Source organism: Dipodomys spectabilis, unplaced genomic scaffold (assembly GCF_019054845.1).
Source record: "Dipodomys spectabilis isolate Male_0828 unplaced genomic scaffold, ASM1905484v1 ptg000325l, whole genome shotgun sequence".
Lineage (NCBI taxonomy): Eukaryota > Metazoa > Chordata > Mammalia > Rodentia > Heteromyidae > Dipodomys > Dipodomys spectabilis.
Window position 1 is genome coordinate 300,154 of NW_024871002.1, and position 22,844 is coordinate 322,997.

At 41.8% G+C, this 22,844-nt stretch overlaps 1 protein-coding gene across 2 annotated transcripts; it reads left to right on the forward strand.

Moving 5' to 3' along the window:
- The first annotated feature begins 1,256 nt into the window (after nt 1-1,256).
- Upf3b (UPF3B regulator of nonsense mediated mRNA decay) lies at nt 1,257-19,156 on the forward strand. Of its 2 annotated transcripts, none has more exons than XM_042702493.1 (12): nt 1,257-1,445; nt 1,485-1,565; nt 3,581-3,687; nt 3,864-3,970; nt 8,579-8,677; nt 11,498-11,605; nt 13,219-13,262; nt 13,725-13,907; nt 14,301-14,339; nt 16,129-16,289; nt 16,954-17,242; nt 18,136-19,156. In XM_042702493.1, exons 1-12 carry the CDS (start codon nt 1,362-1,364, stop codon nt 18,283-18,285), a joined length of 1,452 nt encoding a protein of 483 aa, XP_042558427.1. In that variant the 5' UTR covers nt 1,257-1,361; the 3' UTR covers nt 18,286-19,156. The 2 variants fall into 2 exon arrangements, with proteins under 2 accessions (XP_042558427.1, XP_042558428.1); XM_042702494.1 differs by having other exon boundaries at nt 1,258-1,429; nt 1,478-1,565.
- The last annotated feature ends 3,688 nt before the right edge of the window (nt 19,157-22,844 follow it).

Genomic DNA, 22,844 nt, shown 5'->3' on the forward strand with positions numbered 1-22,844 from the left:
AGTGGCGCTGTGGTTCAAGCAGTAGAGTGCTCACCTTGAACTAAAGAGCTCAGGGACAGCACCCAGGTCCAGAGTTCAAACCCCAGGACACCCTCCCCCAAAAAAGTAACTTGTATTTTGCCTGTGGATTCTGATCTAAACATGGAAAACTATGGTCTAATGCCTCTGAAGATACACTTTAGATTCAATTATAGAAAAGATCTCTCGGTGGCTTACACCTGTAATCCTGGCTACTCTGGAGGCCATGACCTGGAGGAAGGCAATTCAAGGCCAGGGCACACCAGGCACTGGTGGCTCATACCTGTAATCCTAGCCACTCAGGAGGCTGAGATCTGAGGATAGTGGTTTGAAGGCCACCTGGGAAAGTCCATTAGACTCTTATCTCCAATTAATCACAGAAAAAGACGAAAAAGCTGTGGCTCCAATGGTAGAGTGGTAGCCTTGAGCAAAAGAAGCTCAGGGACAGCGCCTGGGCAATGAATTCAAGCCCCAGGACCGGCAAAAAAATAAAAATAAAAAATAACAGAAATAAACCACCAGGGCAGGCAGGAAAGCCCAAAGGACTAACTCTAACTAGCAGGAAAGCTGAGCTGGATCAAGTAGTAGAGTGCATCCTTGAGCAAACAAACCAAGCAAACATGAAGGTCTGAGTCTAAGATCCTTGCCTGCACCAAAAAAGAAAGAAATAAATAAAATACCTCCCACTGCAGTAGTATAGTTTAATTGTTGAGCCAAGGGAATAATGAAGAGATCAACCTGGGCAAAGATGTGTGTGTGTGTGTGCGTGTGTGTGTGCGCGCGCGAACGCGAGAATGCGCGCGCGGGCACACACACACACACAATTTATTCTCCTAATGAGGCAAAATTTGTATAACACTGAGTTCATTTGAGGAAAACTAAATACATTGAAGTGACACTAACTTTTCCAAAGACACAATTAACTTAAAATATGGACGTTTAGAAATGTAGAATTCCTGCACTCTTGACTAGAAAAAAGACGCTTTGTATGCTGGGATGATTTGTAGTCCTCAGCAGAGTCTTTTCCAGTCAAGATGGCGGAGTTGCTAATGACGCGCTCAGGGGCGGGTCCCTGAGGGAGTTTGCGCCGCTAGGGGATTGGGCGGTGCGGGAATTCTGCAAACTGGGAGTACAGACCAGGTATTAAACCTTTCCAGTTAGTGAAGCTGGGCATCCTGAAATCTCGCGAGATCTCGGGGGACCCAATGGAACGTGGGGCTCAGCTTATCACTAGGAGCATTTGTTGGGGGCGGAGCTCCGGCGCGAGCTGCCAGAGAACCGGAGGTGCCCGGTTTAACGGCTGTCCACACTGAGCTGTCGCTCTGAGAAGCGTCGTAGTAGCCATGAAGGAAGACAAGGAGCACAGGCCCAAGGAGAAGCGAGTCACCCTGATAATGCCTCAGGGGGCCTCCGGCGGCGGCGGCGGCAGCAGCGGCAGCGGCGGCGGCGGCAGCGGCTGCGGCGGCGGCGGCGGGACTTCAGGGGAAGGTGGTAAAGGAGAAGATCGACAGGATCGCAATCGGGACAGGAAAGAAGCAATGAGCAAGGTACCTGGTGGGCAGATGGCCGGGGAGAGGGCGTGGAGAGCTCGCCGCTCTTTGTGGGGCCGGGTGAATGACTGGGAATGGGGTTATCCTCTTCCTTTCCTAGATTCTCTTTCTATCTGTGCCTCAATGAAAATTATTTCATCCGATCTCAAACGATCGCCCCCAAACGGGGGAGGATCCCCTCCCTGTCTAGGGTTAGGGTGAGGGAGACTGGGGGATTTCCAGACGTTACAGGGCTCAAACCCTCGGTTGAGATTGATGCGCCGGGAGATAAGCAGCGAGCGACTTGCTCAGCCCAGAATGAGGAATTCCGTTTAGTGCGAGTGGGACATTATAAAATAGTGAATGGACGGACACCTGGGAGTGGGTGGGAGTAGTTTGTAGTAGGAATATTATTGGACGCGAGTTGGGGGGGGGGGAGCGTGTAGAAGAATTATGGTCTGGACGGACAGATCGAGGCCATAGAATTTTCAGAGCAGTGGGTGAATTGAATTTCTTACCGGTTGCGGAGTTTGACCTCGGTCTTCCACACGTTTGGCTTGTTTACTTGCCTGGGGCTCTCTACGTGAGCCACAGCACTGACTGAAAAATATTTTTTGCCAGTCTTGGGCACTGTCCCTCAGCTTTTGTACTCAAAGCTAGCGCTCTATCACTTGAGCCACTTCTACCTTTTTTTTTTTTACATAAATTCTAATTTTTATCCCCCTTTTTTTTCCATATAAATGCTTTTTATTAAGAAACAAGTACTCCCCCAAGGTATAACCCCTGTTTTCACTGTATTTGATGTTGGTATAATTTGTGGAGGGGAAAGGAAAAAACAAATCGTTTAAATAGGGATACAGGCGGACCCATTGCAACAATGAGATGTTCAAGAGGTCATGTCGAAAACGAACTTTACAACTTTGGCGCGCGGGGGAGGGGGGGAGGATGGGAAGGGATGGTAGGGGAAACAAAGGAGGAGGCATCAGTGCTTGATAAGAAATGTGCTCATAAGCCGGGCGCTGGTGGCTCACGCCTGTAATCCTAGCTACTCAGGAGGCTGAGATCTGAGGATCGCGGTTCAAAGCCAGCCCGGGCAGGAGAGACCGTGAGACTCCTATCTCCAATAAACCACCAGAAAACCGGAAGTGGCGCTGTAGCTCAAGTGGTAGAGCGCTCGCCTTGAGCTGAAGAGCTGAGGGACAGCGCCCAGGCCCAGAGTTCAAGCCCCACGACCGACAAAAAAAAAAAAAAAAAAAAAAAGAAATGTGCTCATTACCTTGCTCATGTAATTGTAACCCCTCTGTACGGTATTTTCACAATTAAAAAAAAAGAAACAAATAGTAACATGAACAAATTGTGTAGTATAACCAGTTAGCAGCAAAGTGAATCCCAGAATCATCATTGTCTTTCTTCAGTCTTGGCAATGGAAATAGAAACTTTAATTTTTGTTTATTTCTTATTTCCATTTCTCGGACACATCTGGCTCTTTGATGGATAATTGGAGATAAGGGTCTCACCATGGGGGTTGGCTTCAAGTTGTGATCCTGAGATCTCAGCTGCCCCAGTAGCTAGGATTACAAGCACCAGCCACTAGTGCCCAACTTGGGTGAATGTTTTATATAGATTAAACTGAATGGGCAGGGTTTCTGTTTTAGGATTTGTTGGAAGTGGGAGTTACTACTGAATTGTGGCAGCTACAAAAGTCCAGCATTAGCCTGCTAGTTCCCTTAAAAAAATGGTAGAGTAATAGAAAATGACTCACCAACTTGGTGAACTCTGGGGCTTTGGGTAAAGAACAGAGATTTTTTTTCCCTGTCCCAGGAAGTTCTCATTTCTAAGAGTCTTATTGGAGGGGAATAAGTCACATTACTATTATGTTTGACTAGTTAAGAGCTTTCGTCTTCAGAAGAATGTAGGCTCCTAGGTTTATTTTTTTCCTCTATATTTTAAAGCCAATATTCTGAAACCACAATTCTTTGAGGTGACAGAAAATTGATTTGTACTCATTTTATTTTCCTTATTTGTTTCTTAAGGTGGTAATTCGAAGATTACCTCCCACTTTGACCAAGGAGCAGCTTCAGGAAAATCTTCAACCTATGCCTGAGCATGATTATTTTGAGTTTTTTTCTAATGATACTAGGTAAAAAAAAAAAAAAAAAAAAAAGTGTGTGTGTGTGTGTAATGTAAAAAGTCTCCTTCCTTTTATTCTACTATAATCCCTTTGATTTGTTGAGCTAGTCTCCTTTAGTGTGACCATATTTGTAATACAGCTGGACTCATGCAAATACATTTACCTAATTGCTTTCCTCTCTGCAGTCTCTATCCTCATATGTATGCCAGAGCATATATCAACTTTAAAAACCAAGAGGACATTATTTTATTCAGGGATCGCTTTGATGGTTATGTGTTCCTTGACAATAAAGGTGAGTATAACTAGAAGAGTAGTTTGTTACTTTTATGTTTAAGAGACTGTGTATCACAATGTTTGCTCCATGCCTTTGTAACTAAGTAGGTCTTCTAAAACTCCTAGGTAATAAAATGTACAATATGTTGGGTTTTTTTTTTTCATGTTTAGCTTGTTCTTTATTTTATAATTTTTAGTTTTTGCTGGTCCTGGGACTTAAACTCAGGGCCTGGTCCCTGAGCCTCTTTGTGCTCAAGGCTAGCAGTCTACCACTTGAGCCATAGTGCCACTTCTGGCTTTTTTGAGTAGTTTATTGGGATAAGAGTCTCATGGTGACTTTTCTGTCTGGGCTGGCTTCAAACTGCAATCCCCAGATCTCAGCCTCCTCAGTAGCTAAAGGGCTAGAGGCATGAGCCACTGGCTATTTATAAATAAAATTATTGTCATAATTGATGTACAGAGGGGTGACAGTTACTTAAGTCAGGTAAAGAGTACATTTCTTTTTAATTTTTGTTGTTGTTGGTGGTGGTGGTCATGGGGCTTGACCTCTGGGCCTGGGCACTATCCTTGAGCTCTTCAGCTCAAGGCCAGCATTCTACCACTTGAGCCATAATGCCACTTCTGGTTTTCTGGCGGTTAATTGGAGATAAGAATCTCTCAGACTTTCTTGCCTGGGCTGGCTTTGAACCGTGATCCTCAGATTTCAGTCTCCTGAATACTAGGATTGCAGGTGTGAGTCACTGGCACCTGGCTTCTTTTTAAAATTTTATTTAGTTATTTATTTTACCAGTCCTCGGGCTTGAACTTGGCCTGAGGGCACATTCCTAATGCTCAAGGCTAGCACTCTACTACTTGAGCCAGAGCACCACTTCCAGCTTTCTCTGTTTATGTGGTGCTGAGGAATCAAACCCAGGGCTTCATGCATGTTAGTCAAGCACACTACCACTAAGTCACATTCCCAGCCCTACATTTCTTTTTGAGCAATGTCACCTCTTCCCTCATTATCTAAAGCTACATTCCCAGCCAGTCTTGGGTATTTTTATTAAACCATTATTTCTTTAGTTTGTTAAACAATAAAATTGCCACTATTTTCTTCTTGTGTTACTTTTTTTTGGCCCTGGATTAGCTCTGCTCTTTTGATTATTTAGTTTCAGCAGCAATACCGATAATGCTTTAAACTTGTATGGCAGGTTTTAAATATTTGCTTCTCATTGTGCTTCAAGGGTATAATTATTTAATTCCTATCTTTTAAGCTAACAGTTCTCAGTTGGTATACTGTTTAACATTCTCACAATATCTAGATCTCCCATTATGTGTCTATAGTGAAAAACAATTTCTATTTTATTTACTTATTTTTGTCAGTCATGGGACTTGAACTCAGGGCCTGGGTGCCATCCTTGAGCTCTGTTGCTCAAGGCTAGCACTCTACACTTGAAGCCACAGCACCACTTCTGGTTTTCTGGTGGTTAATTGGAGATAAGAGTCTCAGAGACTTTCTTACCCAGGCTGGCTTCCAACTGTGATCCTCAGATCTCCACCCCCTGAGTAGCTAGGATTGCAGGCATGAGTCACCAGTGCCAGGCTAAAAATTTCTATTTTAACTCACTATTTAATATCTGCTGCCTGCAGTATTTAGCCAGAGAATGTCTGGTAGGTGTGCTTTTTTTGTTTTGGTTTGTTTTCTCAGTAATTAGTTCTGTGAGGTCAAAATTAACTCTTGGTTAGGGAGTGTGCCATTAAAAGCTAAAAGATTGCCAGCTGTTTGTCCAACTTTTGGGATGTCTAGGGATTGAGTGTAGGGCCTCTTGAATGTTATTTGCCCTCTACTACAGAGCTATACCTATAACCCCAGGTTTAGTTCCTCTCAAACCAGTTATTTTACTATTTCCACGTTTAAAATTCCAGTAGGTAGCAATGGTTTCCTAGTTACTAAGTCATAAAATCAGAGGTGTGTTTACTTTTTGCATTTTTTATCCCTTACACAATATAAGTAATCTTATTGATTTATTGCTTTTATTGTCTTGTTCTCCTAGACTTAACTATATTTTCAGTACTTTATGTCCTTATTAGGTAATGTTTAGACAACTACTATTTCTTAACGAACAAGATTTTTCATTTCTGTATAATCCAGTCTGTTGCCGTGTGTGTGTGTGTGTGTGTGTGTGTGTGTGTGTGTGTGTGTGTGTGTGTGTGTGTGTGTGTTGTTGTTGTTGTTGTTGTTGTTGTTGTTGTTGTTGTTGGGGAATTGGGCAAGAGTCTACTACTGAGCTGCATCCTTAGCTTAATTTTTTTTTTTTTTTTGGTGACAGTACCAAGCTTTAACTTGGGGCCTTGAATTCTCAGAATTTTTTTTAAGTCACAGCTGGTACTCTACCACTTGAACCAGGCCTCCATCCCAGCTTTTTTCAGTTTGGAAGTAGAATTTCATGGACTTTGCTTTCTGGGCAGGCTTCCAACTGAGATTCTCCAGGTCTCATCTTCCTTAGTAGCTAGGATTACAGGTTTGAGCCACCAGCACCCAGCCAAAATTCTTTTATTTTGCCAGTTCTGGGGCTTGAACTCAGGGCCTGAGCACTGTCCCTAATGCTCTTTTTGCTCAAGGCTAGCACTCTACCACTTGAGCTACAGCACCCCTTCCAGCTTTCTCTGTTTATGTGGTGCTAGCCAAGCATTCTACCTCTAAGCCACATTCTCAGCCCAAAATTAACTCTTTTAAATGTACAGTTTGGGATTAAAAAAAACATTCATAGTTGTGTAAACATCACCATAATCTAGTTTTATAATATCACCCCAAAGAGAATCCCATACTTTTTTTTTGGGGGGGGGGTCCGGTCGTGGGGCCTGAACTCTGGGCCTGGGCATTGTCCCTCAGCTCTTCAGCTCAAGGCTAGCGCTCTACCACCTGAGCCACAGCACCACTTCCGGCTTTTTTCTTTTTTCTTATGTGGTGCTGAGGAATCGAACCCAAGGCCTCAGGCATGCAAGGCAAGCGCTCTACCACTGAGCCACCTTCCCAGCCCTGAGAATCCCATACTTATTAGTTGTCACTTCCATTTTCCAGCTCCAACTCTGGGCTACCACTAATCACCTTTTATGTATTTCTTCAGATTAGCACATTCTAGATATTTTAGTCTTTTTGTTCTTTCAGGTTGTTGTTATTTTGTTTGTTTGGGTTTTTTGTAGCATTGTGTTTTGAACTCAGACAGAACCTTGTGCTGGGTTTTTGGTTGTTTTTTTTTTTTTTGTCAGTCTTGGGGCTTGAACTGTGGGTCTGGGCACGGTCCCTCAGCTCTACAGCTCAAGGCTAGTACTCTACCATTTGAGCTACAGCGCCACTTCTGCTTTTCTGGTGGTTGATTAGAGATAAGAGTCTCATAGACTTTCCTGCCCAGGCTGGCTATGAACTATGATCCTCAGGTCTCAGCCTCCTGAGTAGCAAGGATTACAGGCATGAGCCACCAGCACCTACCTCACTCTACCTTTTGAGTCCTTTTTTATTTTCAGATAGAGTCTTACATTTTCACCAGGGCTGGCCTTTTATGCCTTTTGCATAGCTGGGATGACAGGTACATGCCACCAGGCCCAGCTTATTGGTTGACATGAAAGTCTCACCATTTTTTTTGCCAAGGCTAGCCTTGATTTTCCATCCTTATGATTTCTACCTCCCAAGTAGCTGGGACTATAGGCATGAGCCACTGTGTCTGGCTATAATGTATTTATGAGAATTAACTTCTAGTATTTCTTTTCACAAAGTAAAATGTCAGGGCTAAGAATGTTTCTCAAGTGGAAGAGGGCCTTGCCTAGCAACCTCAAGACCCAGAGTTCAAACCCCAATAATATCATCTCTCTCACACACACACACATCACATTTTAGAAGTGGAATCTAAATTTAGAGTATGTTTCTTTCCTACCAAGCATTATTTATTGTTTGTTTAAAACAAGAGTCTGGTTCTGTTGTACAGGCAGGCCTCAATCTCTTAGATTCAGGCAATCATCCTGCCTCAGCCATTCCTGCAGTTAAGACTACAGGCATGTGCCACTTATATCAGCTTGCTGATAATCAGTGTGAGTGTAGAGCTCTTTAGAAACATGTTGACTATAGTTGTACCAGTATGATCTGTGCCATTTTGGAGACTCCATTCAATGATTGTTATCAGAAGTGTTGCTGTGGCTTGAAGTGGTAGAGCACTAGCCTTGAGCAAAAAGTTCAGGGTGTGTGCCCAGGTCCTGAGTTCAAGCTCCATGACCAATAAAAAAAGGTGGGGCAGACTGGGGGCAGATGGCTCACGCCTGTAATCCTAGCTACTCTGGAGGCTGAGATCTAAGGATCGAAGTTCAAAGCCAGCCTGGGCAGGAAAGTCCCGAGACTCTCATCTCCAATTAACCACTAGAAAATCAGAAGTGGCACTGTGGCTCAAGTGGTAGAGCGCTCACCTTGAGCTGAAGAGCTCAGGGACAGTGCCCAAGCCCAGAGTTCAAGCCCCACGACCTCCAAAAAAAAAAAAAGTTGGGGCAATCAAATGATTGTTACCTAAAGTAGCCTAAAAAACAGTAGTTTGACCCCCTGCTATCCACTACCAACATTTTCTTTGTTAAAGCAAGTGTGATTTTTTTTTTTTCTAAACAGGTCAGGAATATCCTGCTATAGTAGAATTTGCACCTTTTCAAAAAGCTGCAAAAAGGAAGACTAAGAAAAGAGATACCAAAGTTGGGACTATTGATGATGGTACAGTATAACTCTATTGCCATGTTTTTTTTTTTAATTTTTATTTATTTTTTATTGTGAAAATACTGTACAGAAGGGTTACAATTAGATGGGCAAGATAATGAGTATATTTCTTATCAAGCATTGTAGCCTCCTCCTTTGTTTCCCCTTCCCATCCCTTCCCAGCCTCCCCCAGCCCCATGTTTGTTTGTTTTTTTAAAAAAAATAATGCCTCTGTGAGAGCCAATTGGACCCTAGTATTGAATTTAGAAAATATTCTAAGGAAAGCTTTGCTTGATTATTAGAATGAAGGCATATTCCCTGAAAAGAGATCCTGCTTAATTAGCTAGTGGCATTTCATTCCTTTGCCACTGACTGTTGGATAGTAAATCTTCATGGGTTTATTGAGTAGAAAATGATGGGGGAAACCAGATGTTCCAAAGTATAACAATTGTTCCTTACCTTTGTTAGGATTATTTAGGTGATTTTTTTTTTTTAATTTCTATTCCCTTTCTAAAGGGAAGGTTTGAGCTGTGATGGAAAAATTCCCATACCCAAGTAATTTCAGATAAAGTAGTTGAATTGCCAAGTCCTATTTTCTAGGCTTTGAATATATAGTTAAATTAACTGCATACAGTATTTTGTCTGAACAGAAATACAGGAACAGAGAAACTGGAATAATTTGCATTAAGGTAAAACCAGCTCCAGATTTTGAAATCCCTGTAACATTATGTCTATTAACTGGTGTATAACTTTTGTTATATTGGAGAAGGATTTAGTCTCAACATTTGATATATTTTAGAATCACCTGGTTGAATTTCCATCACTTCTACAATGGCTATTTTATTAAACAATAAAGACCCATTAACACAGCTGGTTATTGTTGATATCACAGACTGAGATACAGAAGACTAGATCAGGTGACATATTCAACAACAAGCGACAGAACAACTCAGATGTATTTCCCTCTATTGACAGAAGTGTCTAGAAGAGATCTCCAGGGATTACCATTATCTCCAGTGCCACTTATCTAGGACTTCCCTCTGTCCCTTTATCTTGTGAAACAACCCATTTTGCAATGTTGAGTTTACTTAGAGTGAAGTGTACCCATATAGAAGTTGCTTGTTTGATGCAAGGAGATATGACAAAGTAAGCAGGACTCAAGAAAAAAAGGACCTCTACTCAATTTGTCGTATCATATCTAAATGACTCCATGCTCTTGACCACATATATGGTATATATATATATGTGTGTGCACATCTGAGCGAAGCTAGGAGGAAGACACAGAATCAGAGGGAAACGGGAAACAGACAACAGAGAGGCCTATCAGCTGCACTGGACATTGATGAAAATGAACTAAGCAACTCAAAGGCAGCAGTGGGAGGGAAGGAATGAGAGGGAAAGAGGGAACAGCTTACACTAAGCAAAAGGAAAGAAATGTACATATCACCTGATATGGAAGAAATAGCTGTATTGTCAAAGCTCGTAGAATTCACAAACATTATAGACCATGATAAGGACAATTTACCTTGTGAAGGTTAAAATATATGTGATTTTAAGAATCACTATCCCACAATACTGTGAAATCTCAATAAATCTCAATAAAAAAGTTATTAAACAAAGAAATTCCTTCTTTGCTATGCCTAATACTCTCTGAAAGTTTCATAGCTAGTCTTTTCAGTTCTTCATATGTGTGGCTCTCTATTAATAGAAGCAGGAACCTTTCCTTCCATCCTCCTTCACTCCCTTCCTAACTCTCCCTTCCCTTTTCTCCCTTCTTCTTCCCCTCCCCTTCTTTCTTCTTTCTTCCTTTCCCTCCTTTCTATTCCTTCCTTCCCTTTTTTACCTTTTCCTTCCTTACCCTCTGTCTTTTAATTCCTTCTTCCCTCCTTTCCTCCCTTATTTTCCCCTTCCTTCTTCCTCTTTCCCTTCCCTTTCCTCCATTCTTTCCTTTTCCTCCTTTCTTTCTCTTCATTTTTCCTTCCCTCCCTTCCTTTTCCTTCCCTTTCATCCATTCCTTTCCTCTGTTCTTTTCCTTCCCCTCCCTCTTTTCTTTCTTTTCTTCCCTTCTTTCTTTCCTCCCTCTCTCCCTCCCTACCTCCCCATCTCCCTCATCTGTGGTACTGGGGGTTGGAACCAAGAGCCTCTTGCATGCTAACTAAGCAGGTAGTCTACCCCTGAGCTATACCCTAGCCCTGGATCAATGGCTTGGTACTACTGGGGTTTGAACTCAGGGCCTTGTGCTTACTAGTCAGGTGCTCTACTGCTAAGTTTTGCCTTCAGCCCTGGAATGGTGACTGTTTTTTTGGGTCCGGACGTGGGGCCTGAACTCTGGGCCTGGGCACTGTCCCTCAGCTCTTCAGCTCAAGGCTAGTGCTCTACCACTTGAGCCACAGCGCCACTCCGGCTTTTTTCTTTTTGCTTATGTGGTGCTGAGGAATCAAACCCAGGGCCTCAGGCATGCAAGGCAAGCGCTCTACCACTGAGCCATTTCCCCAGCCCCTGGAATGGTGACTTTTAAAAAGAATCTATAACATCCTGTTAGATATCTTTTTTTTTCCTGTTAGATATCTTCTAATGTGTGATGACTCATTTTTTCCTAACCCTGTGTTAACATCAGACTCCCATAGTACATATCAATAATAAGAGTTTGAAGATTAAGTGACCAATTATGTCCAAAATAGTGTATCTTGTATGAGTGGCTTGTTTTGTTTCAGTCTCCTATGAAGTAAAAAAAAAAAAAAAGTACCTTCTTTGACAAATAAGTATCCTAGGTAATAGGTTTTTTTTTTTTTTTTTTTGTTTAAAGTCTCTTTTCTGGCTTCTTAAATGATTATTTAGATCCAGACTACAGAAAATTTTTGGAGAGTTATGCCACAGATGAGAAAATGACATCCACTCCAGAGACATTGCTAGAGGAAATAGAAGCCAAAAACAGAGAATTAATAGGTAAGTAGGCAAAGGAATTAGAGTGATAGCTTTATCAGAATACTTGTCTATCTCCTACTTCGCTCACTTTGTCAGCTCTTTGATCTTAAGGATGTCACCCCTTGTCTGATAGTTCCTTGTACTCAAAGATGCATATGATAATATGGTAATACAGGATTATGAGAATGCACTGATAAGATGGGATGAATTAGCCAGGTGCTAGTGGCTCATACCTGTAATCCTAGCTACTCAGGAGGCTGAGATCTGAGGATCCAGGTTCAGAGCCAGAAAAGCCAATAAACTACCCCCAAAAAGCCAGAAGTGGAGCTGTCTCAAGTGGTAGAGCACAAGCCCCAGCACTGGTACAAAAAAAACTTAAAAAGATGACTATGATGCTTATCACATTGCTTAGAATGTTGAAAATTAAATATATATATATATATATATTATATAGGGGGGGGGGAGAGAGTGTGTGTGTGTCATGGAGCTTGAACTCTGGGCCTGGGTGCTGTCCTTAAGCTCTTCAACTCAAGGCAAGCTCTCTACCACCTGAGCCACAGTGCCACTTACGGTTTTCTGGTGGTTAATTGGAGATGAGTCTCACAGACTTTCCTGCCTGGGCTGGCTTTGAACCATGATCCTCAGATCTAAGCCTCCTGAGTAGCTAGGATTACAGGTGGGAGCCACTGGTGCCAGCTTTAAATATTCTTTTAAAGCTTGAGTTTTGCCAGGCGCTGGTAGCTCACATCTGTAACCCTAGCTACTCAGGAGGCTGAGATCTGAGGATTGTGGTTTGAAGTCAGCCAAGGCAGAAAAACCCTTATGAAGCTTATCTCTTCATTAACCACAGTAAAAGCCAGAAGTGGTACCATGGCTCAAGTGGTAGAGCACTAGCCTCAAACAAAAAGGAGCACTGGGACGGTGCCCAGGACTGACCAAAAAAACCCAACAACTCAAATTTTGGCCAGGTGCTAGTGGCTCACACCTTTAATCCTAGCTACTCAGGAGATCTGAGGATTGTGGTTTGAAACCAGCTGAGTCAGGAAAGCCGGAGAGATGCTTGTCCAAATAACCACCAAAAAAGCCAGATGTGGAGCTGTGGCTTAAGTGTAGAGTGCTAGCTTTCAGCACAAAAGCTCATGGACAGCACCCAGGCCTTAAGTTCAAGCCCCAGGACCCACACCAAAAAATAAAAACCCAAACCTCAAATTTTATTAATGAATGTACTCAGTAAGCCCATATCTGGCAACTTCCTTAAAATAAATTTGCAGAAGTAGAAATATGAGGTCAAAAGATTGGATATAATAGGCCATTTCCCACAATTCCTTTACAGATGAACAAATTTACACTATTACTAGTAAAACAAAAGAATGTCCTTGTACTTAATTCTCACCAACTGGAAATTACTCCCCCAAACTATTTAATGGGAATTTCCTCACTTTTTTCAAAACTGTTTTCAGCATGTATTATTAAAATGGAATACTGTAAAACACTTACTTTGAATAATACCTTTGTGTACTTCTGCCTAAGGGGTGTAGTTTTCTGGTCTTGGGTGGGTGGCAGGGAATATCAGAAAATGGAATCCTTTTCAGGAGTTCCTAAGCATTATTAATAATCTGTTTATATTTATGTAGCCAAAAGAACAACGCCACTTTTGAGCTTTCTGAAAAACAAGCAGGTAAAATGTTCTGTTTTTACAGTTTTTGTAATTCTTTATTAATTCATTTTCTATTAGTATTATAAGAGCTTTGTGATCCTGTAGGAGAAATACCTGGGCTTTTTTCCCACAATTATTCTTTAAAGACTTGGTTCCTTAATCTCACTCTTTTGCCCTTTCCTTCAAGCTGGTTGTGGAACCAACAATTCACTGTGCAAACCTAGAGAGTCCTTTGTTTGTCCCAAAGACACTCTTTACCTTCTGAAAGCCTCAGGAAATATAGCAGGGCAACAGTGGAAGACTGATTCCAGAAAGTCCTAGACTTCACTCTCTTTCCTTTTCTGAGTGGGATAGGGGTTAAAGAGGTTGCAGAAAATAGGAAGAAAAATCCTGTTTAGTGGGTGTACACCATGCCTTTGGGATTAGTTATTTTTTTGTTGGTAATTATTTTATTTGTAAACTTGTATTGCTGTTTCTTTGTAGAGAATGAGAGAAGAGAAGAGGGAAGAAAGAAGGAGACGAGAAATAGAAAGAAAACGACAACGAGAAGAAGAAAGAAGGAAATGGAAAGAAGAAGAAAAACGGAAAAGGAAAGATATTGAAAAGCTAAAGAAGATAGAAAGAGTTCCAGAAAGAGAAAAAATAAAGGATGAACCAAAGATCAAGGTATGAAAATAATTGAAATTGACTGCATGTTGCTGAAAACTGCACATACCTATTACTTTATGCATGTACCTTGTGTTTTTGTAAATGAGATTTTTGTTTTGATTTTCTTTAGACAGAGGGAGTATACAAATAGAAATCTTTATTCTAGCAAGAGTCTTAATTATTTAAATTTGGGATTATTTAAAAGGATTTAAGTATTTTACATGATGTTACTGCTCAGTGCAGATATAGTTTTAATCATTGAAAATGTGTACTGCTTGGTTTATTAGTTTCTCAGTTGCTAGTAAATGAGGGCTTAAGGCAGGCTTGCGTGAAATGTGGGATTTAATTCAGCTTTTCCTTCATAACTGATACATGAAGTTGCCTCATCTGTTTGTTTTCCACTGTCTTCAGGTACACAGGTTTCTGTTACAAGCTGTGAATCAGAAAAATGTAAGGACCAAGTACATGATGATACAGAGCACCTAGTATCATGTCATACACACAGGTCTTAGCTAAAAAGTCCTTTTGGTGGTGGTGGTAGTTTTGACGCCTTCAGACTGACTTGGGTCTTCTGAAAAGCTGAGCTATTTTAAATTCTTAGCTTTATTTAAAAGGAGGCCCAAGTGACTTCCTGATGCTCTGCTGTGTACCCAGAATAAACAGCTAGAAGACAATCAGGTCTACCCTTTCTTATTTGCCTGTCCTAACTGGCTGCCTTGTGGGAGGACTAGGGATATATACCCTGCATAGTGTGCTCTTTCCTTCTCACATGACTCCCACATTATCTTCTTGCATCTAGCTTAGAATCTGTGAGCAACAGATTCTGATTAGCGCACTGCATGTAGGAAGAGGAAAACCTTGTAGGATGATCCCAACTTGGCTGCTTCCTGGGGAAATACTAATACTTAGTACCTCACAAAGTTAAAGATGGCTCCAAGGTCCCCTTTTACTCCTTGAAAATTCAGCAGTTTATGTGAGGGTTCCCAGAGCCTCTATGGGACTCATTATGGGTACTAAGGGATATAAGGGAGAGGGACATTTTCCATCCTGATTACTTCTAGTAATGTCTCTGTTCACCATACTACAAGCAATTTGACTTGCTATTCTTAATGATCAGCAAGGCAGAAAGTAGAACCAGCCATATTATTCATTCATTCATGTTCTTATTAGAATGATGAACATCTTGCCTTCAAATACAGATGTTCATTAGAGAAATAAGAACACTTTTCGATGAAACCTGCACATGTTCTCATTTTAACATTGGTGCCTTCTTTGTGTCCAGTATAGAGTCCCTCTTGCACTGGCTGTCTGTGTGCTGAAATACATCCTGCTTAAATCTCAATGCTTTTCCTTTTGCTTTGTAACTTGCATGATGCCTGATGAACTTGTATGATGCCTTTATTCTGAGACTTAAAAATTCTTCTACTTTGCCTAAGAGTCTCTCTGACTGTCCACTTAGTGGGGTATTCAAGCATTTATAGCAGTGATTTGACAATGGGATTTTTGAACATGTATATGGCATTAAGTAGATTTCCTATGCCATAGGGATGTTAATTCACCATTATGTTGTTTAAGGAATCAAATGTGAACTAATAATGTTATTCATCTCTAATGATAATTCTACCAATATAAATATGTTATTCTCAGACTCAAGGCAAAATTATTCCTGCAATGGATCTCTCCTTTGGTGACCAAGGTGTCATTCCAAGAACATACAAAGACAGTCCAACGGTAATGAGCTGCCTCGCGTTTTAAATTTGTGGGATATTTTCCCAAGAGTTATTTATCTAAAACATGCTGGTGTGCTAGAGAAGCATACTTGGAAGTATGCATTGGCTCACTTAAAGATTAACTTGTAGCCGTGCCTGGTGGTTCATACCTGTTATCCCAACACTTGGGAGGCAGAGGCAAGAAGATTATGATTTCCAAAGCCTGGGCTAGTGGACCAACTCTGGAACATACACACACAAATGCTGTCTCATTTAAATCCAAAGGAGTCTTGATCCTATTGCCACAGGTGATTAAATCACTTCCTTTGGGTAGATAGTAGTTTCATATTAGAGCATCTTTTTAGTATTTACTGTTCTCATGTACTAGTTGTTCACCTGAAAATGTAAGACTAACTACAGAGATAGGGGGCTTCTAGAGACTAAATGTTAAATATGTAGTTTATTATTTGTTAGAGTCAGAAGACACTGTTCTACTCTTCAAAATAAAATTAAACATATTTTCTTTAAAGCTGCTCAAGAAACCAGAAAAAGGAGATGAAAAGGAATTGGACAAAAGAGAAAAGCCTAAAAAATTAGACAAGGAGAATCTGAGTGATGACAGAGCCAGTGGGCAGAGTTGCATGCTGCCCAAACGACCTGAGAGTGAACTAAAAGATGAAAAGCCAAAGAGGTCAGTCAGTTGTAAAGGATTCTTGGGTGTGTTTGATTAGTATGTGCTACTTTTGATTTTATGTCCTGGATGTGTGCCTTAATCAAGACAGACTGTTTGCCTGTTGTGGTATAATTGGGAATCTGAAGCAGGAAGATTACCAGCTCAAGGCCAGCCTGGGCTACATAGTAAGACCCAGTTTTAAAAACGAGATAAACTGCTGGGCTCCCCATGGCTCATGCCTATAATCCTAGATACTTACAAGGTTGAGATCTGAAAATCATGGTTCGAAGCTCACCTGAGCAGGAAAGTCCTTGAACTCATCTGCAATTAAATACCAAAAAGGTGGAAGTGGAGTTGTAGCTCAAGTGGTAAAATGCTAGCCTTGTGCAACAAAGCTCACAGACAGTGCCCAGACTCTGAGTTCAAGCTCCAGGATCAGCACCAAAATAATAATAATAAATGAATAATAATAATAATAATAAATGAATAAACTGTAAGATGAGGGACTAGGAGGAAGAGTTCCAAATATTCTAGTATGTTAATTTGGGTGTATGACTTTTGACTTTTGTTTACTAAAACAGTAGTTTTTACTCTGCTCGTTGCAGTGGCTAAGTGAGTGGCACAGTGTTTCTGCATTTGTGGTCACATGATGTTCAAGGGGTCAGCTTTGTTCCTCTCACAGACTTGAAGAGGAGAGTTGCAGAGACTACAGGGACCGAGATTATGAACGAGAACAGGAGCGCATGCACCGAGAAAGAGAGAGACTGAAGCGTCAAGAAGAGGAGCGCCGTAGACAAAAGGAACGCTATGAGAAAGAGAAGTCTTTCAAAAGAAAAGAAGAAGAGCTTAGAAAAGAGAGAGAAGCACTTCGGGATAAAGGAAAGAAGGTTGAAAGTACTGAATCACTAAGCAGCTCAGAAAAAAACGAAAAGAAAGAGGAAGTGGTTAAGAGAGATCGGATAAGAAACAAGGTGCTGCTTTATGTTAAATTTGTTCATTTTCTTGGGGATTTTTTCCCTCTTTCTGCAAGTGTAAAGGGAAGGTCTAGATCACAATTTATTGTAAAAAATCTTAAGCTTGCTCACTGTCCTGCCTGCATTGATTTTCTCCATCCTTCTGTACTGAGACTTGAACCCAGGGTCTAGTAAGCATTCTCCTACTGAGCTATGTTCCCAATAGCTATTACAGAATTTTTAAAAGAGGAACTTGAAAAATCAACTGGCTTTTTTTTTTCTATCTTGGCTGGGTTCTTTTGTTGACTGTAGAATTTCAGGCATTTGTACCAGGCACCAGTGGCTCCATGCCTGTAATCCTAGCTACTCAGGAGGCTGAGATCTTAGGATCGAGTTTTGAAGCAGGAAAGTCTGTGAGACTCATATCTCCATTTAACCACAAAAAAACAGAAGTAGAGCTGTGGCTCAAATGGTAGAGCACTAGTCTTGAGCACAAAAGCTCAGGAACAGCACTCAGGCCCAGAGTTGAAGCCCCAGGACCCACACAAAATAAAGGAATTTCAGGCATTCACTAAAGTTGCAGGAGTAGACTGTGATATAATACACTCCCAGTCTCATCACCAGACTTGAATAATTATCAACTCATTACCAGCTTGCTTGCTTTCTGCTCTACTTTATCCCTACCTCTACTGGGTTATTCTCATGCAAATCCTGGATATACTTAAAAATATGAAGCATTTAATACTTAAATACTTCAATGATAGAAAGTCTCTGTTTTTGCTGGTTTCTCTCTTTTCTTTTGTAGTACTAAAGATTGAACCCAGTGTCTTTTCTTTCTGATTTTGGTGCCAGTACTTGGGCTTGAACTAAGTAGCTAAGTAGCCTTGTTGTCCTGTTTTGTTTTACTTCAGGATCGTCCAGCAATGCAGCTTTACCAACCAGGAGCTCGAAGCCGAAATCGACTTTGCCCTCCAGATGACAGCACCAAGTGTGGAGATCCAACAATAGAAAAAAAGCAGGAAAGTGCTATTAGCCATAGAAAAGAAGGAGGAGAAGAGTGATCAGTGTGAATGGTCAGAGGTGTCCTGACTGTTGAGGCAGCCAAAGACCATGTATTGAGCAATCCAGAAATGCCTTCAGGGCAAAGGAATGGAGAGCAAGGAAGAAAGGGGTCTTTGTGCTGATGGGGTACACTGAGGAGGAGTATGTTTTGTGTCAAAGCAGGAATCAGGTTGCAGGCTCAGAATTGTAAGTAAAATTGCATCGAGGTTTTTTTTTTCAGTTTCTACAAATTTTAAGTTTCAGAAAAAGGATGGTGAAGGCATGAATTGCAATTTTTAGGTGCAAAGTGTCAAGTGAGGATTTCATTTTGTAAGACTGTATGACACGAGGGAAAAAAAAAAAGCTGGTTTTGAAATCAACTGATGTTTTTAATCCTGGATTGAATTTTCTTAGTTCAAGTGGAACAGTTACTTTGAAGTCTCATTAGATCTAATTTATTGCGTTGTTGGTGATACCTGTTGCCTTTTCATTGTATAGAAGCAACAAGTGTGTAATTGTAGTACAAATACAGTGACTGATAAAACAAATTTTATTGATGTAAAATTTTAAATAAGTTATGTTTCGTCTGTATTCTAGGGTCCAAATATCTTAGCGTTAGTTTTGTTTACATAAATGAACTTAGCACCAATAGTATTTTTAAGCATCTCATTTCATCTTTAACATTTTTCTATTAATAGGTAAAATGTAGTCCTTGATTGGTTCTTGACAGTACAGTCTTTGTTTAATCTTAGGTCTTCTGATTTGAGTGCATACCCGTATCCAGGAAAAAAAAAAAAACTGCACCAGTATCTGTTCCTGTTAAATTGCAGTTTTTTGTTATAGCTTGTTTTATATTGTTGACAATAAATATGAACATCATTCAACTATGAAGCTAAGTGTATTTACTTTTCATATATCTGGGGTTGGAACAGCACTCTGGCCTCAAGCATGGTAAGCACATTCTCCATTACTGAGTTACACCACCAGCCCCATATTAGATGTGTTTAGTAGCCATTGGTATGTGTTTGTGCACACACACATGTGTGTACTGGTACTAGGGCTTGGATTCAGAGCCTAGACTCTCTCCCTTAGCTTTTTCCACTTAAGGCTGGCACTCTACCACTTGAGCCACAGCTCCACTTTAGGCTTTTTGGTAGTTAATTGGAAATAAGAGTCTCATGAACTTTTTTTTTTCTTGTCAGTCACAGGGCTTGAACTCTGAGCCTGGGCCCTGTCCCTGAGCTCTTTAGCTCAAGGCTAGCACTCAAGGGGTACCTTGAGCCACAGCACCATTTCTAGTTCTCTGGTGCTTTATTGGAGATAAGAGACTCACAGATGTTCCTGCCCAGGCTGGCTTTGAACCATGATCCTCAGATCTCAGCCTCCTGAATAGATAGGATTATAGGCAGGAGCCACCAGCACCTGGCTGAGAAGACTAATGTTTAAAAGTCAAAAAGGAAGCCAGGCACTGGTGGCTCATGCCTGTAATTATAGTAATGCTGGAGGCTGAGATCTAAGTCCATGATACTTTTTTAAGCTAGTCTTGAGGCTTGAACCCTAGGCCTGAGGGCTGTCCCTGAGTTTTGTTGGTGGTGGTGGTGGTGGTGGTGGTGGTGGTGGTGGTGGTCAGTCATGGGGCTTGAACTCTGGGCTTAGGCGCTTTCCCTGAGCTCTTCAGCTCAAAGCTAGTACTCTACCACTAGAACCACAGCAGCACTTCCACTTCTCCGGTGGATTGGAGATAAGAGTCTCACCCCTGCCTGGGCTGGCTTTGCACCATGATCCTTAGATCTCAGCCTCCAGGGTAGCTAAGATTACAGGCATGAGCCCCCAGGGCCCGGCTCCCTGAGCTTCTTTTGCTTAAGGCTAGTGCTCTACCACTTGAACCACAGCACCACTTCCTGCTTTTTCTGTTTATGTGGTACTGAGGCCTAGAACTCTAGGATTCATGTATGCTAGGATGCATTCTACCACTAAGACACATTCCTAGCTCCCATGAGACTCTAATCTCCAAAACCACCAGAAAACTGGAAGTAGCGCTGTGGTTTCAAAGTGGTAGAGCGCTACCCTTGAGCAAAAAGAGCTCAGGGACAGTGCTCAGGCCCTGAGTTCAAGCCCCATAACTGACCAAAGGATAAAAAAGAAAAGAAAGAAAAAAAAAAACCTCAAAATTGGGTGCCAGTGCTTCATACCTATAATCTTAGCTACTCAGGAAGCTGAGATATGAGGATCACTGTTCAAAGCAGGAAAGTCTGTGAGGTTCTTATCTCCAATTAACCACAAAAAGCCATAAGTGACTGTGTTGAAAATGAACTACAGGGACTGGGAAGGTGGCTCAGTGGTAGAGTGCTTACCTTGCACGCATGAGGCCCTGGATTCAATTCCTCAGCACCACATAAGCAGAAAAAGCTGGAAGTGGTGCTGTGGCTCAAGTAGTAGAGTGCTAGCCTTGAGCTGAAGAGCTCAGTGATAGAGCCCAGACCCAGAGTTCAAGACCCATGAATGACAAAAAAAAAAAACCTATAAAGAAAATTAACTATACAACTTGTGAGTGGGGAGAGGAGGAAAAAACTAGGGGTGAAATAAATGTGCTCCTTACCTGACTTATGCAAGCATAACCCTTCTCGACTATCACCTTTATAATTACAAAAAAATAAGCTATAAGTGGAGTTGTGGCTCAAGTGGTAGAATACTATCCTTGTGCAAAAAGAGCCCAGGGACAATATCTGTGTCCTGAGTTCAAGCTCCAGGACTGGTACAAAATAGAAAAGAAAACTCAAGAGACAGGATGAATTCCCAGGGGAAGTGATAACCACTAGTGTAGCTTTTTTGTAAAAGTGGGTGAAGTAGGAGCCCAGGAAGATGTCAGAGTTGGCCTTAGGAGAAAAAACACTTCTGTGTCTGCTTTCTATCAGGAGTTGGCACTGCTTGCGTCCTTGCCCATTTGGTTAGCAGCTAGGTGAAGTTGTTTGCAGCAGCTTAGCACCTTCCTCTTTTGTTCTACTTGCCTTGCCAGTCCAGCTCTGAGTAAAGCATGCTTCCCCACCTGAATACTCCGTTTCTTTTTCTTTTTAACTGTATTTTTTTTTGTCTTTTTTTTTTTTTTTTGGTACTGGGGATCGAACCCAGGACGTTGCACTTGCTAGGCAAGCGTTTTGCCACTGAACTACATCCCAGCCCACCTCCAAGTTTCTTCCACTTCTTCCTTCCTGTCCTGGGGCTTAAACTCAGGGCCTGGGCACTATCCCTGAGCCTCTTTGTGCTCAAGGCTAGTGCCCTATCACTTGAGCCACAGCACCACTTCCAGCCTTTTCTAAGTAGTTTATTGGAGATAAGAGTTGCATGGACTTTCCTGCTGGGGTTGGCTTTGAATGGTGATCCTCAGATCTCAGCCTTCTGAGTAGGTAGGATACAGGAGTGAGCCACCTGTGCCCAGCTCTTCCACTCCTTTATTCACTTGGCAAACAAGCATTTCCTAAGCACTTGCTATATATGTCAGGTCCTGGGGGTCAAGGACTCAAGTCCTTGTTCTCAGTGAACTCATGGTCTAATGTTGTCGAGAGAAATAGAAAGAATAAAAGCATGGGCTGGGAATGTGGCTTCATGGTAGAGTGCTTGCTTAGCATGAATGAAGCCCTGGGTTCAGTTCCTCAGTAACACACAGACAGAGAAAGCTGAAAGTGGCACTGTGGCTCAAATGGTAGAGTACTAGCCTTGAGCAAAAGAAGCTCAGCGACAGTGCCCAGGCCCTGAGTTCAAACCCAGGACTTGCAAAAAAAAAAAAGTGACACTATGCTTAAAAAAAAAAGTATGGGGCTGGGAAGGTGGCTCAGTGGTAGAGCGCTTGCCTTGCATGCCTGAGGCCCTGAGTTCGATTCCTCAGCACCACATAAGCAAAAAGAAAAAAGACGGAAGTGGCGCTGTGGTTCAAGTGGTAGAGTGCTAGCCTTGAGCTGAAGAGCTGAGGGACAGCGCCCAGGCCCAGAGTTCAGGCCCTACGACCGGGAAAAAAAAAAAAAGAAAGTATGGATGCTCGACAAGAAATGTACTCATTGCCTTACTTGTAACTGCTACAACCCCTCTGTACAGCATCTTTACAATAAAATAAAAAAAAATTTAAAAAGTATGGGAGCTGAGTGCTAGTGGCTCATGCCTATAATCCTAGCTACTCAGGAGGCTGAGATCTGAGGATCAGGGTTCAAAGCCAGCCTGGGCAGGAAAGTAGTCCATGAGACTCTTATGTCCAATTAACCACCAGAAAAGCAGAAGTGGTGCTGTGGCTCAAGTGGTAGAGCGATTGCCTTGAGCTGAAGAGCTGAAGGATAGCGCCCAGGCCCAGAGTTCAAGCCCTACAACCAAAAAAAAAAAGGAAAGTGGTTTTTTAGGAGTTTTCTTTGTTGTTGTTTTGTTTTTATTAGAAAAGCCAGGTACCAGTGGCTCTCAACTATAATCCTAGCTACTCACAAGGCTGAGATCTGAGGATCTGTGTTCAAAGACTGTAAGGTCCTCAGACCTCAGCCTCCTAAGTAGCCAGAATTACAGACATAAGCCACCAGTGCTGGGCTAATATTGGCTCTTG